Source organism: Muscardinus avellanarius (genome assembly GCF_963383645.1).
Source record: "Muscardinus avellanarius genome assembly, chromosome: 3".
Taxonomy (NCBI): domain Eukaryota; kingdom Metazoa; phylum Chordata; class Mammalia; order Rodentia; family Gliridae; genus Muscardinus; species Muscardinus avellanarius.
This window is the reverse complement of record NC_137788.1, coordinates 27,044,791-27,069,015: the sequence shown is the minus strand read 5'-3', so window position 1 is coordinate 27,069,015 and position 24,225 is coordinate 27,044,791. Positions and strand designations below refer to the sequence as shown.

Below are 24,225 nucleotides of genomic sequence, written 5' to 3'. Positions count from 1 at the left end.
CTATTTCAGCCTTCTAAGCACTGGGGTTCCAGGTGTGAGCCCCTTGCCAAGGGCTTCTTAATATTCCCCCTTCCCTGTCCTTCCCTCTCCTCATTGATCTCCCTCCAACTGTAGTAGGATATCACTACTTGGGTACCGCCCCACTTGCATACAAATTTTTTGTTTGTTTAGATAATGTATGAACCAAACAAAAACCCTAAATAAAACAAAAAACTCTTCCTCCTTGGAGAGGTCCACTTTCCCAGATTCTGATCACTGTCCACAATCTCAAGCCTGGGCTCACAGGCTCCTTCCCTTCATCAGAGAGACAGAGTCCTCTAGCAGGAACTGGCTTCAAACCCCAGTCTTCATCACTTACTAGTTTAAGGACCACAATCAAGTGATTTAATGTCTGCAAACCTCAGTTTCCTTCTCTATAAGACAGAGGTGGTCACATTTCCCACTGACCATAAAAATGAATGAGGCTAGTGACCAGCAGGGAGAAAACTTAGGACAGACATTTCCTCTTCCCCTTCTGTTCCCACCCTCTGTCATGGCCCAGCTCATCACAAGTCAGTCAGGTTCTGTTGGTATGGCCTCTCTCCTGGCTTCTAGCTTTCTCAAGGCCAGCTGGCTGGATGAAATTTAACTGATCTCCAGGACATCCCACCACAGCTGCAGGAATTATCCTCCTCCAAGACTATATTGTTTCTTTCCTGTTTAGAGACTTTCACTCTTATTTCTAGCTGAACACACCCTTTTCATTGTCCATCCCTCCATGATGACCCCCAGAGTTCTCAGCTACCCACATCTAACACTCCTAGGCTTGCCGTATCTGCTCACACTTGTCAGCAAGTTATCCACTCAGCCATGGGCATTTGGGGCATGTGTTTGTGCAAGGCACCTCGCCTCATCTGTGAAGTGAATCGGCTTTCCTTTGGCTTCCTGCACCGTGGAAGTCCCCTGGAATCTACTCTTGGTTCTTGGTTGTAAAATGGGGACCCCGCTTGATTGTCTCATAGACTTATTGTTAGGAATAAATGAGACTCCTAAATAAAGTAAGAAGGTACTTGAGAGCTTCAAAGCGACACACAAATAGCTGGCCATGCTTTAAATACAGCTGCCATTTACTGAGCATCTGCTAGGTACCAGGCATTGAGCAAGGCAACAAACCTCTTTGTAGTGTAAACATAAATTCCATTTGTTACTAACAACCACACTATGACAAGTCTCACTTTTTACAGAACAGAAGCTCAGGATCCAGGAGGTTAAGCCATTTAAGTTGCTTAGTCCCTAGGTGGCAGAACCAAAATGCAAGCCCACTTCACTGGACTGCCGCCCATCTACCAAGGGCAGGGCAGGTGCAGAAACGCAGATACCAGTTTGTTCTAGTAATGTTCCAGCTGCTTGGCCAGAAATGCTGCTCACACAAGGAAATTTGGTAGTTTTGCCTGATAGCTACTAAGCAGGCCCAAGACATTAAGGCTATGTCAACCACTGTAGAATGGTGTTCCTGACCAAGACTGGAAGCCTATTTGTATAACCTGGTTTCCTCATGCAGGGAAACTCCCTTTAACAGTCCCCCTCTCAGACTCCTGACCCTAAGCCTGGGGGGGAATGCACCAGAGAAAACTCATGTAGAAATGTTCTAGGTCTTTCTAAAAAGCATCATTGTCTGTTTCTGTGTGTGGAGCCCTGACCTTGTCAGCTTCAGTCTCAGTCACTCCTGAAGGCTGATCCCAGGAGGCATCTTTGGAGAGGAGGAGCCTCTTGATCAACTTAGACCCAACCTAAAAGTGCTTCCTCCTCTGGCTTCCTCTTCTAGGTGCCCTGGGCTACGGCTGTGCAAAGCTTTCCATAGGACCCTGAACCCGCCACAGTCCTTATGCCTCCGAGTCTCTCCATACACCATTCCTTTTGTAAACTCTCTAACTCTGAATCCTGTTAAACACGTCCTCAGGGAAGCTGTCTATGCCCTTCTTCCAAAGCTGAAACCTCTTCTGTGTTCTTAATACCCTGTGCTTATCTTCTCTAACAACATTTACCAACTTATGCTAAGAATCTCTATTATCTGTCTTTCTCACTAGACCGTAATCTGTTCTAAAGACCATATTTTAGACAGCACCAAGCATAGCACTTCATCTGCAGTAGGTGCTTAGTAAATATATGTTAAGCGAGTGAATGGTTGAAAGCATATTGTCACATAACTTTCTAAATCTCAAAAATTAGAGGTTTGTAAAAAGATACACCATTCCTCTCCCACAGGCATCCTCCCTTGCCCAGGTAACTCTAAATTCTAGCCAATTGTAGTGGAGTCCTAGAAAAATGGGGCCACCACCTATAATCTCTCACAAACTCCGGATCAAGAGGCCCAGCCTCTCTGGGACAGTGAGCTGTTTCCTGCATATGTAAAGCCTTGACATCAATAGAGAGCTACTGCTGATGAATTCTGGCAGTGGGTTCAGTCAAGGGGCATGCAGATGACCCTCACAGTCAGCCCTCCTGCCTGGGAGACCTTAATCCTCTTGTTGCTATCAACACACTGGCTCAGAGCAGTGAATTGGCCTCTTCAGATTCTAAAGAAGCAATTCAAGGTTAGAGCACCAGCCAGGAAGTCGAACTTTGCCTGGAGCCTCTCCTTTGAGTTAGGCCCCAATTTGCAGAGGCCCTGGGCCAGCCCCTCTGCTGCTCCTCAATGGAAAGGGTTGGTCAGGACCCTCCAAAGCTGTGGTTGAGGTTCCACAGGAAAAAAAACCCTTTGCATTTCTTAGAAGCAGTGAACTTTCTAGTAGTGGGGGAATGGGAAAATGGAGAGAATGATGCTACTGACCCTTAGAAGTAAGAAGAAAGGTCTAGCGGAATACTTCACAAACTGACCTGCGCCATCCTAGCTATTGGTTGAGAGAGACATAGCCTCTTCTGGATCATGGCTTGGTAGAGAATCCCTCTTCACCACCCCAGATTGAGCTGGGAGAGCTTGGAAGAGGGGGAGAACCAATTGATCTTACTGCCATGATCATCCGCAGACATTTTCTGAGGCTCTACAGGCATGGAGAATATCAGGTTAGACAATGTAGAAAGTAAAAGAAGCATATCGTTTTAATTAAGTTAAAGTACACCTCCTCCCCTTAGTACTGAAGATTGAACCCAAGGGTATCCTCTCTCTGAGTTACACCCCCACCCTTTTTATGTATTGTTTTTATTTTTAAACACTATTTCCCTAAGTTGCTGAGTCTATCCCCAAACCTGTAATCCTCTCAGCCTCCCAAGTACAGCACGACAGGTGTATACCACTTTGTCCAGCTCCAAAGCACATCTTTTTTTATTAAAAATAATAATGAGATATGCCTTTGATTTAAAAACATACAGTCACTTCGGAAAGATAAGGTATATACAGGCAAAATAGTACAAGTATTTCTATTTTATTTATTCTAAGATAGCTCAGATTGTAAGATGCACCAGTATTTCATTAACTTTAAGAAAGAAACTAACATGTCAACTGTGATATGCAGCACAGTTCTAAAGAGGCTAAAATGGGGGGATCAACTTTTAAAAATCAACAAAATGCATATGTAGAATGCTTGTTAAGTCACAAATGAACAAAGCTGCAGGCACCCTAAGGAAATGCCTCTAAGGGCCAAGACAAACAGAGAAAAGAGGAACTGAGCCTGGACCAAAGACCAAAGACCTTAGCTCACTGAAACAGAAGGCCATCCCAGCACAGGGAAGAGCAGAAACTGAGGCCAAAAGGCACGAGAGGACACGGCATTCTACAGCACAAGTGGGCCAGCGAGGTGGCTTGGGAGGCGAGTAGAGGCAGATCATGAGCAAAGACTGCACAGACACAGGGTCTGCAGTAAGCCGATCACTGGTGAGACCAAGTGCCTGTGGACTGTCCATCCCTCCATGTCTAGCTTTAAAGAGAACACATTCTGTGGTCCCAGCTGGACTGTCATCATGTAGCCATTCATTCATTCAGCAGGATTGACGGCCATCAACTAAATTTGTGGCATTGTGGAGAAACAAATGAGTTAATTAAATTCTGCCTACTAAAGGAGATTAGTCATTTAATGAAATAACTATGAGATAGATACAGTTGTTGCCCCATTTTTTTTTTTTTTGCAGTACTAGGAATTGAACATGGAACGTGTCCCAGAGACATTCTACCTCCAAGCTACACCCCAAGTCCTATTTTGTTGTTGTTGTTGTTGTTTTATTTTGAAAGAGTCTCACTGAGTTGGAACTTCTTAAGTAGCTGAGACTGGCCACGAACCATGATCCTCCTGTCTCAGCCTCCCAAATGCTGGGATTACGAGCGAGCGTGCACCACCCCATGCCCAGCTTGTTGCCCCATTTTAAAGATGACACGCAAGTGTCATCTACTGAACCAAGCATCACAGTCAGTAGCAGAGTGAGAATTCAACTCAGGCATTTTGCTTCTTGTGTTAGTCGGCGTTGTGTTGCTAGATCAAAATATCTAGCAAGAAAACTTAGAGGAAAAAAGGTCTATCTCGGTTCATGGTTGCAAAGGTCTGAGTCCATGGTCAGCCAGCTCAATTTCTGAGGACCTGAGATGTGGGAGAGTTCCATAGCAGGAGCGCACTGGGGAGGGCAGCTGCACAGCTCATGGCAGCAGAGAAGCAGAGAGAGGAAGGGTTCAGAGAGAAAACCCATCCAAGACGCTCCCCCAGTGGCCTGTTTCCTCCAAGTACATCCCACTCCCAGTAGTCTATTCTGCTTCCAGTGGAATAATCCGCCCCTGAGGTCAGAGGCTCATGATCCACTCACTTCCCCAGAGCCCAACCTCTGGACACTGCTGTACCAGGGACATGTGAGGCTGTGGAGGCCATTCCAGATCCAAACCATACTGACCAGAGCACGTACTGACTGCCAGGCATGCTGCAGCCAGTGATGCAAAGCAGAGGGGCCTCGGTGGCCCTTCAGAAAGGAAGAGTCCTGTCAGGTGTGTGGGTCGAGGAAGGATCGCCAGGACTTGAGTGTGGCACTCCGTACAGGGGACAGGGCACAAGAACAATTGCTTGGGTCAAAGAAATAATAAAAATGAAGGGGTTAGTTTATGTTGAATAGATATCTTGAATGCCAGGGGCTTTGAATGACCATAGACAGAGAAGAATCCTGGGTGGATTTTAGTTAGGGGTCAAATCTATGCACTAGGAAGATTAATTTGCAGTCTATTCATAAGATGGGTAATAAAAAGAAGAAACTAGAATCAGGAAGAACAATTAGAAAATTATCACCATACTCTCAACAGAAGGATTTTTGGCCCAGGATAATGCTGGAGTTAAATCATGGTCTTTGCTTTTTATTAATCTTAAAAGGTTAATGATGTATACTTCCCCAAAATACCTGTGGGTCTTTGATCTGAGCTCTGTTAGACCTTCTGAGCTCTGTTTCCAGCGTGGCTGTATAGTGGCATTACTGGTCCCAAGACAGTTGCCTTCTGTTTTCCCTGAGCAGCACAGGTTAGAGCAGAGAAAAAGACAGGAGGGGAAGTGCAGAACAGAGGGTCAGGAGGCCAGCAGTACTTTTCTCAGTGTTTTGATGTGTTAGTCATCTTTCTGTCACTACAGAAAATACATGAGATAATCAACTTGTAAATATAAAAGGATTATTTTGGCCCAGTTCTGGAGGTTCCAGTCCGTGTGGTTGGCCTTACTGTGCTGGGCCTGTGGCCAGGCAGCACATCATGGCAGGAGCATGTCGCAGAACAGATCTGCTCAGCTCATGGCCAGGAAGCAAAAGAGAGGGAAGAGGAGGCAGAGGTCCCATGATCCAAGGACATACTGCAGTGGCCTAAAGCCTCCCATAAGCCGCACCTCTTAAAGATTCCACCATCTTTCAGTAGCACCACCCTGGGACTAAGCCTTTACATATGGGTCTTGGAGGGACACTCAAGGTCCCACCTATACCATTTGATAAAAAAAAAAAATGTGTTTTGTCCCTAAGTGTACTCTTTATGCTCTACAGATTTAGAACCATTTTCATCTTCAACATTCCTTTTCCCACCTTATAAATCCTGAATTTTAAAACTAGTTTCCTGCAATAGATACCCTGTGAAGTAGTAGAGCTAGAACAGATTTGTGTGGTCATCTAGCCCAGGCTCTTATTCCATCAAACAAAACTCTGAAGCTCTGAGAAGGAAGAGTACCTTGTCTCGAGCCACACAATCAACAGGTAGGGGACACACCATTGCTCCTCTTGGCTTTCCCCGACCTGGACCATCCCCAGTTCCCACCTCCAGTGAGCATCCCTGGGGATGACTCCACAACCAGGGCAGTGAGCTGCATTTGCAGTGATGTGACACCCATCGATCACTGATCATTTTGGCCACCAGAGTCTAGCAGGGCACTGCATGACACCTGCAGTTATCTCTCAGGGCCTTATCAAAAGTTATCTTAAAAATGCCTGATTATGCTGGGCATGGTGGTGCACATTAGTAATCCCAGCATTCAGGAGGCTCAGACCAGAGGATTGTGGTTCACGGACAGCCTCAGCTACTTAGGCCCTTCACAACTTAATGAGACTCTGTTTCAAAATAAAGAATAAAAAACAGGGCAGAGGGTGAAGCTTGGAGGTCGAATGACCCTCTGTGTTCCATCCCCAGACCTGCAAAAAAAAAAAAAAAAAAAAAAAGCCTGATTATAGCCAAGTAAGGTGGCACATGCTTGTACTCCCAGTACTTGAGAGGCTGAAACAGGAGGATCCCAGGTTCATGGCCAGCCTCAGCTACTTAGTGAGGCTCTCTGCAACTTAGTGAGAACCTGTTTCAAAATAAAGAATAAAAAATAAGACTGAAGTGTAGCTCAGAGATATTAAAACTGAGTTCAATCCTCAGTGCCACGTGCGCACACACACACACACACACACACACACACACCTGATTGCTGATTGTTAAGTTTCTCTGATGAACAGTCTGTGCTGGTTGTTAGCCTGTGGAGTAGCTGATGTGGGATTAGGAGAGGGTTTAGGATGGGATTGGGAACAATTTATAATCATCAAATATCTGTTAGTAGTTTCTAGCTATAATCACCAAGGTCACCATCACCTCAAATGTAACACTTTCCCCTTAAAATGACATTGATGTACAAGTTCCCTAACTTCCCCATCCAGCATGTCATCCAGACTAAGACCTCTGGGCCATCTGTACTCCCTCTGTCTCTGGCTACTGCAGTCCATCCCCAAGGACCACGGTGCCTTCCTTTGTAGTCTCTTGTTTCTAGTCTTCGCTTTTCATTCCTATTGCTTGGAACTCCATATTGGGCTGTGATGAGATAGTCAGAAACTTGCTTGTAAAGAAACAAAATGTAAGAAAGTAAGTATCTCCCCTAACTTACTTTGAAACATGTGTGCCTGTGGCATCATAGGATTATTTTAAAATGCTAGCTTGAGACCCAGAATTTGCCTTTATCCCTCCTGGCTGTGAGCCTTTGATTGTAAAATCCAGTTGTGAGTTTCCAGCTGTGGCCCTCTATGCATTTGCATGGCTCTCCAGCCATGGGAGCCCCTGTGGAGAGCAGCATCTAGACGGACAGATTCAGCTCTCACCCTAGGGGCCTGGATAATCGATCCTGAGCTGAATTTCCTGAATCCTTACTAGATACAAAGCAGTGCCTCAAGGCTGAAGGAATTATTAAAAAATATACGAGTCTTCACATAGAGTCAGCCTGGTTAAAATGGCAGAAAGAAAAACTAGCAACACACAGGAACAAATAAATTCCAGATCAGTACAAGCTTATCTTCCTGTAAATAAACCAATCCACTGGCGGGCACTGTTAGATCCTGCGTAAAGCTCATAGCGTGTGATCACAGCAGATTTGTGATCTGGAAGTGATCACAGCAGATTTGTGATCTGGAAAGGAAGGTAGATGAGAAACAACATAGCCCACCATGATAAACAGTATTATGACAGAGGTAAGCCCAGCAGGCCTTGAGAGCCTACACCAAGACTCATATAACATCTGTAATTATAACCAGAAATGGCCGAGCAGAACAGTGTCCCAGACGCCATGCTTTGCACATTATGTCATTTTCTCTTGGGTTTCTTCCCCCTTACAATGACTTTCTGGCAAGAAACTGTAATTATTTTCAACTTTTCAATTAGAAGAGGTCAGCAGAGGTTAAGCAGCTAGTCCCAGCCCCAGGGTTTGTAACAGAAGGAAGCAGTAGTCCAGCCTTGCTCTGCCTGATGCCAGTGTCCCAGGACCACTACGTCTGTATGTAAATAGGCAACGTTTGGGGCAACAGGAAGAGGCCGAGTTATAGAAAGGGCCCTATAGCGAAGCAATTAAGGTGACCAATCAGAAGGTATGGAATAGGGGAGGATGGAGCCTCTTTAAAATGCAGGAGGTACATAAACAAATGTATCAAAGTTAATCACCAAACAAGCATGGGATCGAGGGAGGGGGAGGGAATGGGATGGGAACTGGATGAGGGCTAATTGGATGATGTGTGCTTGTATATCCTCTCAAGTCTTGTATTCCAATGTGATATATGATTACAATGCACCAATAAAAATAAATTTTAAAAAAGGCACCTCTGTAATTCAGTGCACTTGTGGCATCAGAGGAGTCTTTTCAAGTGTTAGCTTTAGCCAGACACAGTGGCACACACCTGTAATCCCAGCAGCTTGGGAGGCCGAGGCAAGAGGATTGCAAGCTCAAGGCCAGCCTGGGCAATTTAGTGAGGTCCTGTCTCAAAGGAAAAAAATAAAGAGGGCTGGGGTTTTAGCTCAGTGGTAGAGTGCCTCTGGGTTCGATCCCTAGTACAGTAAAATAAATAAGTACAAGCCAGGCATGGTGGTGCAGGCTTGTAATCCCAGCATTTGGGAGGCTGAGACAGGAGGACTGGGGTTCGCGGACAGCCTCAGCTACTTAGTGAGACCCTTTGCAACTCAGTGAGACCGTTTCAAAAATAAAAAGGATAAAAATAGGGCTGGGGGGTGTGTGGCTCGTAGGTAGAATGTCCCTGGGTTCCATCTCTAGTAATGCATGCATAAATAAACAAACAAATAAAATAGCTGGGCGTGGTGGTACATGCTTGTAATCCCAGCATTCCAGAGGTGGAGACTGGAGGATTCCAGTTCCTGGACAGCCTCAGCTACTTAGCGAGGCCCTTTGCAACTGAGTAAAATACTGTTTCAAAAAATAAAAAGACTCCCTGGGTGTGGTGGCAGCACTCTTGTAATCCCCAAGGTTGGGAGGCAGAGACAGGAGGATCATGCAGGTTTGAAGCCAGCCTCTCTGGTTTAAGAGACCCTGTTTCCAAATAAAATATAAAATAGGTCTGGGAGCTGGGCATGGTGGCACATGCTTGTAATCCCAGCACTTGGGAGGCGGAGACGCAGGTTCGAAGCCAGCCTCACTGGCTTAAGAGACCCTGTTTCCAAATAAAAATATAAAAAATAGGTGTCTGGTGGGAGTGTAACCTAGAGGTAGAAGGGTTACCAGGAACCCCAGTACCACCAATAAATAAATAAATAAATAAATAAATAAATAAATAGGTCTGGGACTATAGCCCAGAGGTAGAAGGGTTCCATCCCCAGTACCACCAAAAAATAAATAAAAATAAAAAGACTAAGAAAAAATAGGACTGAGGATATAGCTTGGAGGTAGAATGCCTCTGGGTTTTATCCCCAGTACCTCAAAATAAATAAGTACATACATACATACATACATACATACATACATACATTTTAATTAAAAAAAATAAATGTTAGTAAGACCAGAATTTTCCTCTGGGTCTCAATATATGTATAAATTTGGTGATACTGAGGATTTAACCCAGGGACATTCTACCTCCAAGCTACCTCCCTCAGCCCTATTTTTTTTTTTTTTTTGAAAGAGGGTCTCACTAGGTTGATGAGCGTTTCACTACTTGCTGAGGCTGTCCTCAAACCTCCTGTCTCAGCCTCCCAAGTACTGAGATTACAAGCATACACTTGAAGCCCAGCCATGGGCAAGGGTGAGCTCTTGTTGCTGGAGGGAGAGGGGGCAGCAGATACCACAGACCTGGAGAACAGAAAGGGAAGGCTGTGGAGGAGAGAGTATGGCACACTTAGGATCTCTGAGCAGCTGGAATGGTCAAGGGAGACTCTGCTGGGGAGGTGAGTTTTGAGCTGGGCTTTGAGGGGCAGCCCAAAGAGCCTAGTATTCAGCATGGGAGGAGAGCACGAAGGGAGAGTGGAAAATGGACAGAATGAAGGCGAGGGAGCTTGGGCCTGGGAAGCCCGTGCATCTGGGCGTGGGAGGGGCACAGTTGAGGGTCGGGCAGATGAGGCGCGGCCATGCTGCCTGACCTGGCCTTTCTCCTCTAGCTTATGCTCAACTGCAGCCACACCAGCTCCTCCCACAGCCAGCGTCAAAGCACCTGCAGCCTCAGTTTGTGATTCAACAGCAGCCGCAGACGCAGCAGCCACCACAGACCCACCCGCCGCGGCCCTCGCCCCAAGCCCAATCCCAGCCCCAGCTCGCCTCAGTCCCTCCGAGCCTGGCGCTCCAGCCCGGCGGCGCAGAAGCCCACGCCATGCCCCTGGGCCCAGTCACACCCACCCTGCCACTCCAGTGTCCCGCTACCAATATGCACAAGCCCAGCAGCAGCCAGCAATGTCACCCACCCACACCAGACCCTGGGCCTCAGAATGGGCATCTTGAGGGCGTGTCCCACACCCCTCAACGCAGGTTCCAGCACACCTCGGCTGTCATCCTACAACTGCAGCCTGCTTCTCCCGTGGTGAGTACGCCCACCCGAGGTGCGGGGACGGTGGGGAGGCCACAGCTCAGGCAGTCCCGCGGCTCCCCTGTTCCAGTGTGTTTCTGGTAGGCTAGGGGTCAATGTCACCACTGGCTGTTATGAAAAAGAAGATGACTGAGTCCTAAAGTCCCTGCTGGCTGCCACAGTCTCCACGGAGAGCAGCTGGTATCCAAGAACATGGAGGCAATGTATGAATGAGAAGCCCAACGTCTCTGTCCTGCCCCACAGCCCCCGCAGTGCACCCCTGATGACTGGAAGGAAGCAGGGCCTGGGGAGAAGAGTGGGCCCGAGACACATTCGGGCCCATCACCACATCAGCAAGCCCTTGTCGCTGCCATACCTGATGGCCTGCCCACGCCCAAGAGCCCCAGCATCCAGCAGTCCCCAGCTCACGGTAAGAAGCAGGGTGAGCCCTGGGGGAGGGAAGGAAGCCGGCCCTCCTTGCTACGCCCTGGCACAATGCACCTGGGTGTCTAGAATGGGAGGCTGAGCCATTTCAAGCCCAACAGGGCAATAAGGAAACTGGGCCACTGGGAGCAGGAGAGAAATTAGAATAATCAAAACAGAGGGCCCAGAAGATGTAAGTCAGTAGAGAAAAAAAGTTGAAAGTTCTAGAGCCAGACTCAGACCTGCACGTCACTAGTGTCAGACGTATGTGCGTGTGCACATGCTGAGTTGAGAGTTAGAAAGGTGTCCAGCTGTCGCAAGACTCTGCTTCAACTAGGATGAGAGAGAGTTCTTGAAATTGAAAATATGACAAGATGGCTGCCATATCTCAAAGACAGGGGGACCTGGGGGGAGCTTGGATGGGGATTCAAAATGAGTCCAACTCACAGAAAATATCTCTGAGGAAACTGCTCGGCGCTGGGGTCCCCATCTGTCTATGAGTTACAAGTAGGCTTCTTTGTGGCCTGGGTTCAGGACGCTGCAGGGTCCCTGTGCCCTGCTGGGAGGGTCACAGCGGTACCTCCGCCCTTGGCGGCCAGCCCTTTGCTTTCCTTCCCTTCCCTGCCAGCTTGCACCGCGATCTTGGCCCAGATCTCAGTGCCATTCTGAGTCATGGACTGCCTAGCACTCAGGGAAGCAGTTCCAGCCATGACGCTAAGTGTGCTCTGGGAGTGGGGATCAGGAGGCAAGAGAAGCAGTTTGGAAACTGAAGGAGAAGGGAGAAGAAAAGTACCTTGGGGCAGGTAGGGTGAAAAGCTTATACGGGCTTATAAGAAACAGGGCATGGGATCAGGAAAAAGAAAAGCAAAAGAATATGGAGAAAAGACAATAGAAAAGTTAAAAGGCGGGAAGAAAGCCATCCACTCTCTTCTTGTACACTCCTGGTGACAAGGGGCATTTTGAAAAACAGCCCAGGGCCTGGGGTGTGGCTCAGTGGTACTCACCTGGTATGTGTGAACCCTTGTGAGTCCCTGAGTGCAAGCCCCAGTACCACACAAAAAATAGAGATAGACAGACAGACAGACAGACAGACAGATAGATGTATTAAAAGGAAAGGAAAAGAAAGCAGCTCAATCCATTCTGGAAATGTCTTGTCAGAACATTGTTCCTCAGACTAAGCCAAAACCTGTTCTACAGGATCTTGGCTACCGCTGTTAGCCAAGTATCTATCCTGTCTTCTCACTGTAACAGAGTCTATCTCATACAGTATGTGTAGACAATTGTCAAGTTTCTAGTTTCACTCTCTCAAAAAAGAAAAATTATGCAGGCTAAAGACCTGAAACTTTTTTCTTTTTTTTTTTTTCTTTCTTTTTTTTTCCCTCTTTCTGACATGTCAAAACTTCCATTCCAGCTGGAATGGTGGCGCACCCTTGTAATCCCAGCATTTGGGAGGCTGAGACGGGAGGATCACAGGTTTGCAGCCAGCCTCAGCTACTTAGTGAGGCCCTCTGCAACTCAGTGAGACCCTGTTTCGAAATAAAGAATAAAATAAAAAAAAATAGGGCCGGGGTGTAACTTGGAGGTAGAATGCTCCTGGGTTCCATCCCCATTACCACAACAAACAAACTTCTATTCCACCATTCTGGTCATGCTAGTCTACCCATCTTACCTTTTCCTTGCTTCTCTTAAAATGTGATAGCCAAAATTAAGCACATCCATTCAAAATTACAAAGCTAGTAGTCTTCATAAGCCTGTTAAATAAGGAGAGTGGTGATGCAAGCCTGCAATCCCAGTACTTGGGAGGCTGAGATCGGAGGATCGCAGATTCTAGGCCAGCCTCAGCAACTCATGGGGACTCTCAGCAACCCAGTAAAACCCTTTGTCAAAAAAACAAAAAATAAGGTGAGAGTGTAGTAAGAGGTAAAATACCACTGGGTTCATTCCCAATACTGCAAAACAAGCCTGTTACGTGGCAGGGCTGTTTTCTCCATCACTGTGAGATGGAAGGAACTAAGATTTTCTGTGCACCTACTATGTGCTGGGCGCTAAGTCCTTTACTCACTCGTGAAACCCCTTAGAAATAAGGAGTATTGCCCCCATGATCAGAGAGGGAAGGCTGCTGCGGAGCTCCAGGCCCGCGGCTGTGCAGGGCAGCGCTTCCCTCCCGGCCTTCACCAGGCCTCTGCACCCGGCACCTAGATCCCTCCTCCTGCCCACGGTATTGGCTCAGAATGCAGAGCAGGGTGTCCACTGAATCCCAGACGGTGGGCTTTAGTTTTGGTTTTGGTTTTGAGGGTTAAGTCTCCCGAGTCTCAGACTTGTACAACGTATACTTTGAACAAAAATACAATTAATTATGTTCACTAAATGTCTTATTAATTTAGCTTATGGTTATGACCTAAGAAAAATTAGTAATAGTTAACAGCATTTATTGAACTCTCTCTGCCAGGCTTTACATATATTTCCTCATTCCTCCTGACAGTCACCTTCTGAAGTAGGAACTTTCATTATTCCTATTTTCAAAATTAGAAAATCAGCCAGGTATGGTGGCACATGCTTATAATCCCACTACTCTGGAGGCTGAGACAGGAAGATCACAGGTTCGCAGCCAGCCTCAGGAATTTAATGAGGCTTTCTCCAACTTAGCCCGTTTAAAAAAAAAAATTAAAAAGGGCTGGGGGTATAGCTCAGAGGTAGAATACCTCTGGGTTCAATCCCCAGAACCACACACACACACACAAAATAATAATAGGGTTAGGTGTAGCTTAGTGGTAGAATGGCCCTATTCTTTCTGAGTACTACTGAGTTTGATCTTCAGTACCACTGAGAGAGAGACAAAGATAGAGACAGAGGGCCAGGCGTGGTGGCGCACGCTTGGAATCCCCGCGCTTGGGAGGCAGAGACAGGAGGATCGCGCTGGTTAGAGGCCAGCCTCGCTGGCTTAAGAGACCCTGTTTCCAAATAAAAAAAATACAAACTAGGTCTGGGAGTGTAGCCCCAAGATAGAAGGGCTTCCAGGAACCCCAGTGCCACAAAAAAAAAAAAAAAAAAAAACAGAGATAGAGACAGAGACACAGGAGAGAATTATATGTGGGGCAGAAATCTTTTATATCCAAATTCTGATATTCATTATACTAACTTCTCTGTCTAAATTGGCCAGTATTATAAAGAATATTTTGTCTTTTATCAGTTTGCTAATAGAAGTGTTATGTAGGACCTGACTGAGGATACATGACCTGACTCCAGGCTATTGTTAATCAATACTCTTTGTTCATCTGTTTGTTATCCAGCAATCCCTAAGTAAACTGACATTTCCCTACCTTTTTCCATCGTGCACATAAAGCTATTCAAAAATCTCTTTCTGCCGGGCATGGTGGCGCACGCTTGTAATCCCAGCACTTGGGAGGCTGAAACAGGAGGATCGCACATGTTCAAAGCCAGCCTCAGCTACTTAGAGAGGCTCTCAGCAACTTAGTGAGACCCTGTTTCCTAATAAAATATAAAATACACCTGGGAGTATAGCCCAGAATTAGAAAAGCCCCTGGGTTCCACCCCCAGTACCACAAAAATAAATAAATAAATAAAAATCTCTTTCGAGCCATGCACTGTAGCACATACCTATAATCCCACTACGTGAGAGGTTGAGACAGGAGAATTGTAGGTTCGAGGACAGCCTCAGCAACTTAATGAGACTCTCAACAATCTAGTGAGACTGTTCAAAACAAAAAAATAAAAAGGGCTGGGGGTATAGCTCAGAGGTAGAATGCTCCTGGGTTCAATCCTCAGTAAGAAGCAAATCTCAGCCGGGCATGGTTGGCACACACTTGTAATCCCAGTACCTGGGGGCTGAGACAGATGGATTGTGCAGGTTCAAAGCCAGCCTCAGCTAATTAGTGAAGCTCTCAGCAACTTAGTGAGACCCTGTTTCCAAATAAAATATAAAATAGGTCTGGGAGTGTAGCCCAGAGGTAGAAAGCCTCTGGGTTCCATCCCCAGTACCACACACACACACACACACGAAGAAGAAGAAGAAGAAGAAGAAGAAGAAGAAGAAGAAGAAGAAGAAGAAGAAGAAGAAGAAGAAGAAGAAGAAGAAGAAGAAGTAGTAGTAGTAGTAGTAGTAGTAGTAAATCTCTTTCCTAAATCAAAATCTACTCAAGGTTATCGGCCTATAACAAGCATCCTGCTCTTAGAGTCCTGAGTAAGTACTGAAGTGCTGCATAGTGGAAACAGTCACCACCTACCATCCAGAACTCGTAGCCATGCTTTCTGTGTGTTGAATGCCTGCTCTTTGCAGAGCACTAGGCGATGGAGGCAATACAGAGAAATAAGGTCTGTCCCTACCTTCATGGAGCTTACACACAGAAAGAAAATGACAGGAGAGCAAACCTGTGCTGTTAACACACCATGGGAAGGTCCCAGGTAAGTGCTTTGCAAGTTACAGAGAGAAAGTGTTACTGCCAGGTAGAGATTCTCAGGGTGGATTTCAGAGAAGAAAGAGTTGGAATTGCTCTAGAGAGGAGCCTGCAGACCACAGCCCCAGGGCCACATGCATCAGGCTGCCAGTGTTTGTATGGCCTGCCCACCTGCTAACAATGATTGTAACAATAAGAAGAATTCTATTTCATGATACATGAACGTTCTATGAGGTTCAAATGCCAGTGTTCATACTGGGACACACCCCTGCTTGTTTGTGTCTATACCTCCATGGCTGCTTTGCATACTGGGTGTGGGCAGGGTGGGGTAGCTGGAACAGAGACCTTAGTAGGCCCACGAGTCTAAGAGAGCACCTCTTCCATCCATTACAGAAAAAGTTTTCTATTGTTGTTCTGGAATCTAGACATTGAAGGATTGGCAGGACCTGGACATGCGCCACCGTTGGGGAAAGAGCTCTCCAGGATGGACTAGGAAGGTTGGGATGGGTTATCAGGAAAGTGTGGGCATGTTTAGGAAATAGAAGTTGATTATTCAGTTATGTAAGTTTATAAAGCAATATGTTAGGTGTAACAAATGCAGAGGCAGAGAGATGAAAGTAATGTGAATATTAGTGAAAACGGGGTTGATTTGAAAATTTGGGAAATAGTAAAAGGGAAAGGGAAATGAGAGGGAAGAAAAGGAAAGAAGTAAACAAAGTGGGGGAATATAAAACAAATGTAAAATATGGAAAACAAGCAAGAGGGGTGAGGCCAGAGGGGGGAAAGAGAGCCATAGAGTGAGAACTAATACGGATGCCAAGAAAGGCAAAAGGGGGGGGGGGGCTATATTAGGAATAGAAATCAGGAATGGCAGGAGAGATCCCCAGGGGTTTCTCCTGCAGCTCCTGGGTGCCGAGTGTGGTCACATGTACATCTTTCTACCCTACTGCTCTTGGCATGTTTCCTGAATGAAGGTGTTGCGTCAGCTCTGTTCAGGTTTAACTAGTGTGTTTGGGGAAGAAAACTAACATTTATGGGGCTCCCACTGTGAGCCAGGCACTGCAGGCAATTTGTAGATCAGTTAACCCTCACATTAAACCTAACGGTGGGGATCCTACCCTTTATGGAGGTATGACTGGGTCACTTCGGTCATTACTTCACCTTTCTGATCCTGGGTTCCCAGTGCGAGGATAATGACTTGGAGGGTTATTGTGAACAACCGGGAGCGGGTGCCTGCACTTAGGCCCTGACAAATGCTAAGCCCTCAATTACTGGTGGTCGTTATTACGATCTTTCCTCCGAGGCCCCACAGAGAGCCGTCGAGCCGGGAGCCCCGCGCCCCGCCGTCCCGGGCACTTTTGCGGGCGGGCGTGCAGGGCGGCGGTACTCGGGCGCCACTCGGCTGCCCCGGCCCGCGCCCGCCGCCCGGCGGCGCCTTCCGGAGGGCGCGGGCGGGGCCGGCCGCACAAAGGAAGCGCGCGGCCCGCGTCGGCGGCCCCGCCCCCGGACGGCCCCGCCCCCGGACGGCCCCGCCCCGCCCTCGCCCCGCCCCCGGCGGAGGCGGCCGCGGGAGCCGTCCCGGACGCGCCGCATTGTCTCCGCGGCGCTGCAGCCCTCGAGCGCCCGCCGCGCGCGCGCAACCCCGGCCGCCGCCCGCGCCCCCGCCCGGCCCCGCGCCCCCGCCCGGGCCAGCGCCCGCCGCCCTTTGTGGAGGCCGGCCGGGCCGGTGCGGTCCACGCCGCGGCAGCCCCGGGCCCCGGCTCGGAGGCTCCGGGCGGACAGGAGGCGGCCCGCCCGGGCCCGGGACCCCGCGCGCGGCGCCGGGCCGAGGGGCGGCGTAGGCCCCGCCCGGCCGGGCCCAGCCGGGCCTGGACAGGTCAGTGCCGGGGCGGGGGAGGGTGCTCGCCGCGGGCCGGGCCGCCGCCGCGCCGGAGGCCGGGCACCGCCCTCGGGCCTGCGCGCTGCCAGGCCGTGCCAGCCGCGGTCTCGGCGCCGGGGAGGTGCCCGGCCGCCGCGGCCTGCCCGGGCCCCTGCCGCCCCGGACGCGGCCGCCCCGGACGCCCCGCCCCGGCCCGAGGAGGCCGCGGGGCCAGCCGCCCGCCCGCGCCCGCCGAGCCGACTGGCCCGGTCCCCGAGGCGCCTGCGGCCTCGCTGGAGAGTTTTGTTCCTAATCTAGTTCAGCCTCACGAGGCTTTTTATTGGACGGGAAAGGGACAAGCTGTTCTGTGCCTGTCCTCTCTTCCATTTTTAGAAGAGCGTTTTCTTTCCTTCTTGTGCCAAGTGAAGGTATGCCACATTTGTTAGTTCTTTACGTTAAAACCAGGGATTTGTGAGATTTCCTGTTTAAGTTGAACTCCACCGAGAAGAAAATAATTTGCCCAAAGCCAGATTGCAAATCAGTGGCAAAACTACATCTGAACGCCTGGCCCCCCCTGGCACCCGCGTTAGTGGACGTAGGTTTGGCCAGTGAGACCCCCCATCCTCCGGACTCCACCCTCCCTTACTGCCTGAGCAGATTTCACGAACACATTTCCAGTTCCCTTCAACTTTCCTTCCCACTCCTCACCTAGAATGTTTTCCTTCTTCACGTGATGTCTGCTGAGCCCACACTTTTCTTTTTCCTGCCTTACAAACCCTGACAGCTTTCCCTTTACATGCCTCCCACCCTTGATCCCCTCCCCTTAGCATATTGGACCCTGAGGATCCCTTGTGAAATAAACACCGACCTAAATTCACCATACGTCCTCATTTTTTCTGGGACAACTCCAGTTTAAACTATTGCATCCCATTGTCTATCAGTCCAAGTGTCTTGATTTTTGGCTTAAAAAACATTAGTTTCACTGTAGACCCTCCTGTCCTAGCCTTTTCCAGCCATTTGGCCCTGAGGCATTAGTGGGTAATCCAATTATCATTCACCTGGGATTTTTCTCCCCCTCCTGAGTCAACCCAAATGTTGGAACTGCCAGGATTTCTGGGTCAGTATGAACATCACAGGCTAATGAGGAAGTTTCTTCTTACTTCTGTATCCCCCCACTCCATCTCTTTTCCTGTACAGGGCAGTGGACCTGTGGTGGTGCCTATTGATTTGATTTAGGTCTGAGTCACAAGGGGATATGGGGCTTCACATCATTTTACTCTAAAGTAAAAAGTGCCCTACTGTTAGCTATAGGATTAGAGGTTTGTTTGTTTATTTTGGGTTTTTTTTTGGTTTTTTTTTTTTTGTTTTTGTCTTACTATACCAGCACAGCTATGCAATTTTTATTTCATACAGTTAGATTTAATACATTTATTAGGTTCTTGTTTTAGGAAAACGCTGTTCTAGACCTCCTGGAGTAGGCAAATGTGATTTTCACACATAGTCCCTAACTTCTGCATTGGGAATATTCACACTTTTGAATCAGCTGATAACTGTTTTCCACTTAATTTCTACACCTAAGTTCCAGCCCCAGAAAAATGGGGAACAGGGCTTCTGGCTTGGCTCTCACCAGGCGGGCTTGTTTCCTGGAGGGTCGGGCAGATGGGGAGTGGTGCTCTTTTGGCACCTGCCCTTTCTGGGCACTGTTTATCAGAGCTGTGCTTCTCTGCCCACCCAGGATGTTTCCAGGCTTGTCCATATACACTGGGAAGAATAAATACCCAGCTATAATCTTGAGGAAGTAGGTCTTTTTTTAGTCCATTTTCCATTATTCTTGAGTTTGTATCTCAGTCACCTAACTGCTTTTTCATGAGTAATCTCTCCTGTTTTCCCGAATTGTGCTTTACTGACACGTGTTGTATGAATGTTTAATAAATGTTGGTGTTCCATCATGTACATACCTTCTAGCCCTTTCCACTTCACTTCCATACCCCAGTGTAATGTCATTTTTAATTTACTTTCATCAAGCACATACTATATATATATTCCCCCCTCCCCCCCCCCAAGTAAAAGGGAAACTGTAGCTCTCTTCCTTCTGTTGCTGTCTGGTTTTCCTGACCAGGTCTCCAGCCATTGACCCTCTGCATTCTTCCCTGGAGGACAGCCTCTTAGGAACCTGTTGTTTTCTTCAGGTACACTCCTTGTCACTGACTTTCTAGTCTTAAGTTGGTTGACCTTGAGATTTGGCTTCCTCACCGAGACCCCTTCCCCCAGCTCTGACCCTGTGCCTGTTACTTGTTCTGGCTCAGCCCCAGACGCCACTCTCAGACCACATCCTTTTTCCTGCCTTACTCATTTCCTGTCTCAGATGCTTTGGATCCCTTGGTTCTGATCTTGAGAGGAACTGGGAGTGGATGGAGAGATAATCTTATAAGGTTGAAATGTTGTTGCCTCTGGTCCTGCATGCTTTTTTTATATAGATTGTCTTCCCCCTCGATTGTCTTATTTAAGGAAACACACAGAAAAGTGATTACTGTCTCGGAGTTAGGAACTTCCACTTGGGTAGTTGGGAATGCCTTTTTATCTGTATTTTCTCCTGTTGAGATATAAAGAGGCTGACCCAACTGCCCTATACCTCTGTCCCTTCCTTGAGCTACGGGCCTTATATTAGGCATCCAATAACCATTTGCTGAATAAAGTTCACTTCCTTCCTGTCAAAGACCTTCACTTCCAGCTAGCAGGGGTCAGCAAGCTAAAATGAAATTCAAGTTAAAAATCAAGGAATAGAGCTCTGGGCGTGGTGGCGCACGCTTGTAATCCCCGCGCTTGGGAGGCAGAGACAGGAGGATCGCGCAGGTTCGAAGCCAGCGGCGCTGGCATAAGAGACCCAGTTTCAAAAATATAAAATAGGTCTGGGAGTGTAGCCTGGAGGTAGAAGGGCTTCCAGGAACCCCAGTACCACCGGAAAAAAAAAATCAAGGAATAGGATGGTCATTCCGATTCTGATTCTTCTGTTCCGTGTTAGTATGAAATTACCAAGGGCTTTTTACATCTTGAGTCAGTCCAAGTTTATATTAAAGTTCTCTCAGCTGTTCAGCATTTAATCTCCAGACATGTCCCACCCACAAGATCCTCTTCTAAAATGTTACCTACTAAAGATGAAAATAAGAATGAGTCTCCTTAAATGATGGTTTCTTCTTTTCTTACCCTTTGTTTTGTGCCATTTTGCAATTGGAAGATGAATATGATGATTCTCTGTGGTCAGGAGGAATCTCAGAAAAGTGGTAATAGAGGCTTCTTGTGTACCTCTCAGGAGACTCCTGAAGTAAGGTCTAGTATCTGAGCCAGCCCACCCTTCCCACCTCACTCCAGTCCCTTCCCCATAGAAAAGCAAGCTGGGTTAGAACTGACTGGCTGGCTGCTTTATGCAGTCTACTCTGATGGGGCTTTCCAGCAAATAACAGAACTCTCTCTTAAGTGACTAGCAACTCACAGCTGGACAACTCCTCAAAGTAGAAACCAGAACATATGTAGATTTATGTTTCAAATGTTTGCATGGCATGGTTTAAACTACAGGGTGAGTTGCCACTTGTGATGGCTCATGCTTGTAATCCCAGCATTTGGGAGGCTGAGACAGGAGGATCGTGGTTCATGGACAGCCTCAGCTACTTAGTGGGGCCATCAGCAACTTAGACCCTGTTTCAAAATAAAGAATAAAAAATAAGCCGGGCGTTGTGGTGCACGCTTGTAATCCCTGCGTTTGGGAGGCGGAGACAGGAGGATCGCACAGGTTCAAAGCCAGCCACACTGGCTTAAGAGACCCTGTTTCCAAATAAAAAGTGAAAAAAAAAAAAGAATAAAAAATAGGGTAGTAGGATAAGGGTGTATCTCGGAAGTTGAATGCCCCTGGGTTTCATCCCCCATCCTGGAGAAAGAAAGAACTGATTTGGTTTCTGTTTTAAAAAAAATGTGCCATCTAAGATAACTTTAATTATTTAGAAATGAAGTAGATGTAGGTTTCATTTTATCATTGCTGTTTTAAATTTTTCTTTGAATTAACTAGCTATATCAGAACACTGATTTGGTATTTGTAAATGTATTCAGGGGAAACCATCTTTAATTCTACTTCACATCACAAATATTTTGAGAGTTGTTAGAATAATAACCATTGGCCTGTCCAAGACAACATTCTTATGAATGTTTCATCAGTAACAAAAATAGAGTATAATTGATTGGTGGAGAAATAGGCTGTTTTATAGTTAATCAAGATTTATGCAAGCCCAGTATGCTGTCTTGGGCTTCTAATCCCAGTACTTGGGGGAGGCTAGGACAGTAGGATCGCAGGTTCATGGCCAGCCTCAGCAACTTAATGAGATCCTGTTTCAAAATGAATAAAAAATAGGGCTGGGGGTATAGCTCAGAGGTAGAATGCCCTTGGGCTCAATCCTCAGTACCACAAGAAGAAAAAAACAGAATTATGCCATTTAGAATGATTAGTTTTTGAAGATAAGAGTATAGTAAGAAACATAGCATATGACTTAAGTAATGAACTGCTGCCATCGAATCAACATAAGACCCTCTAGGCCATCATAGTAAACTTCATAGCTTTCCCTCTTCCAGGTTATTTATAGTTAGTGAGCCATGCTTTCCAGTTCTTTCAATTTATCTTAGTTCAGATAAATCCAAAAGAACATTCTTTCTTACATCTGCTTAAAAAATGAATGCTGTTAAAAACAGATTGCCAGTCTTCTGAGATGGATCCACATGTTGAGGAGAGTCCCCATTTGCTGTTAGGACTTTCTTTAAAGCATAAGCAAATATCCATTTCTTGGATGATTTTCTTTGTAGCAGTAAAATTTATTATCATTTCTGTTAAGAAGAGATGACTATTAGAGCCATGTCATAACCAGCTCTTTGGCAGTAGATTAGGAGAACCAGGCCTGATATTGAATATGGGAACTCTTCACAAGAAAATGAAAGAGGTATTTTTAAAGCTCTAGTGGCACAACTATTCTGTCCCAAATACTGCATAGTTATCCCTAGTTACTGATATCTTTAAATATATTCAAAGCCATGTTTATGTGGCCTAAAGCTGCATAGCTATATTAAGACATTTAAAGCATATTAAATGACACAAAATTAATGTGAACCTGAAGCAAATACATGTTAAAATTTTTTATTAAATTCACATTTCCAAGCCTCCAATAATCAGTACTAATCTGTTCTATCAGTTGCCTGGTGGCAGAGAGAGTGATTAAAAGCTTAGACAATGGTTATAAGAAGAAAGGGGATAGGCGTGGCGGTGCATGCTTGTAATCCCAGTATTTGGGAGGCTGAGGTAGGAGGATCTCAGGTTCACAGCCAGCCTCAGCTACTTAGTAAGGGCCCTCCACAACTTAGTGAGACCTTGTTACGAAATAAAGAATAAAAATAAAGATCTAAGGTAGAGTGCCCCTGGATTCAATGTCCCAATTCTGAAAAAAGGGGGGGAAGGATAATGTTTTCCAGAAGGAACTATCAGGATAGATTTGCAAGTTAAGTATCATGTGACTGTTGGTAGGTAAGACAGCTGAGGCTTGGCGCAGCCTCTTCCATTCACCACTCTCACTGCTCATCTGAAAATGTCAGTGGCCCTATAGATGGTAGCCAGACATTAGGAAGTCATTATATTGAGGAACATGGTGGCCTTCAAGTGCCAGAAAATAACTAGGGCATTTACTAAACATTTCTAGATTTCTTGTATAAGCTTGCAGAAATCTACTTTCCATGGGTTTATTCTTAGCCTTTGTTTTTGTTGTTCTAGGGATTGAACCCTCCAGCCCTTTTATTAATTTATTAATTTTTTTTTCGGTACTAGGGGTGGAACCCAGGGGCATTTTACCTTTGAGTTACACCCCCAGTCCTTTTTACTTTACACACACACACACACACACATGACTGGTCTTAGAGGCATTCTACCTCCAAGCTACACCCCCCAGCATCCCCCCCGCCCACTTACGGAGGATTAGAACCAAGGGCATTCTACCTCTGAGCTACATCTCACTAAGTTGCTGAAGGCCTTGCTAATTGCTGAGGCTGGCCTCAAATCTGCAATCCTCCCGTCTCAGCCTCCCAAGTACTGAGATTATAGGCTTGTGCCACCACACCCAGCTTTTCTTTAGACTTTTAAACTGATTTCACAAACTAAATCACCTCTTAGCATTACCGAGTTCCATAAATTTGCTGTTTCCTACATAAGTGAATTTTCCTTTTGCCTTTGAGTTAATCTTTTTCTGGTTTCTGAGGTTCTTCTGCACTGTGTATTTGATAACTCTGAGACTATGAAAGGTGTGTCTAAGAAGGGAATCGGTGTTTCTTATTGTCCTTTGGATTAATCACTGTTGATGAGTTGAGATGTGGTTTGCCCAGAAGGAGCAGCGGCATTTCTGCTCTCTTGCAGTCACTGTCAGAGTGGAGGCACGGATTCTTTGTGAAGCCAGGCCCCAGAATGTGAGGATGTGATGCCCTGAGTCACCTGGGAAACACAGGGTGCCTCCATTTCATCTTAGGGAAGACTAGCTCCACTCTGGGACCAGAAGAGGGCAGGCTCCGTTGAGGTCAGGGCTGCTTCCCTGTCTTCTCTCAGCCATCTTGCCTCTCCTGTGGCCCGGCCTCTTCCACTGTGTTGTGCTTCATAGAGAAACTAAGACTCAGTTAAGTACTGCGAGCCTGAAAGCAGATCACCACCACTGATGGAGCCAAAATGTGAACTCAGTTCTAACTCTGGAGCCAGTGCTTTTCCCACCCTGCCATTCTCCTGTCTCCTCCAACCTGAATATC

General features: G+C 46.8%; 1 protein-coding gene across 6 annotated transcripts in view; it reads left to right on the top strand.

The window, feature by feature from the left end:
- PHC2 (polyhomeotic homolog 2) overlaps window positions 1-24,225 on the top strand; it is a gene marked incomplete at both ends in the record, with an annotated part of 55,843 nt that overhangs the window by 13,521 nt on the left and 18,097 nt on the right. For 4 of the 6 annotated variants that reach the window (XM_080690816.1, XM_080690815.1, XM_080690813.1 and 1 more), the window contains 2 exons: window positions 10,313-10,728; window positions 10,978-11,143. In XM_080690816.1, the coding sequence (XP_080546942.1) occupies window positions 10,313-10,728; window positions 10,978-11,143 (582 nt within the window). The remainder of the gene's footprint in view (window positions 1-10,312; window positions 10,729-10,977; window positions 11,144-24,225) is intronic. The other 2 variants (XM_080690817.1, XM_080690814.1) reach the window with 2 other exon arrangements.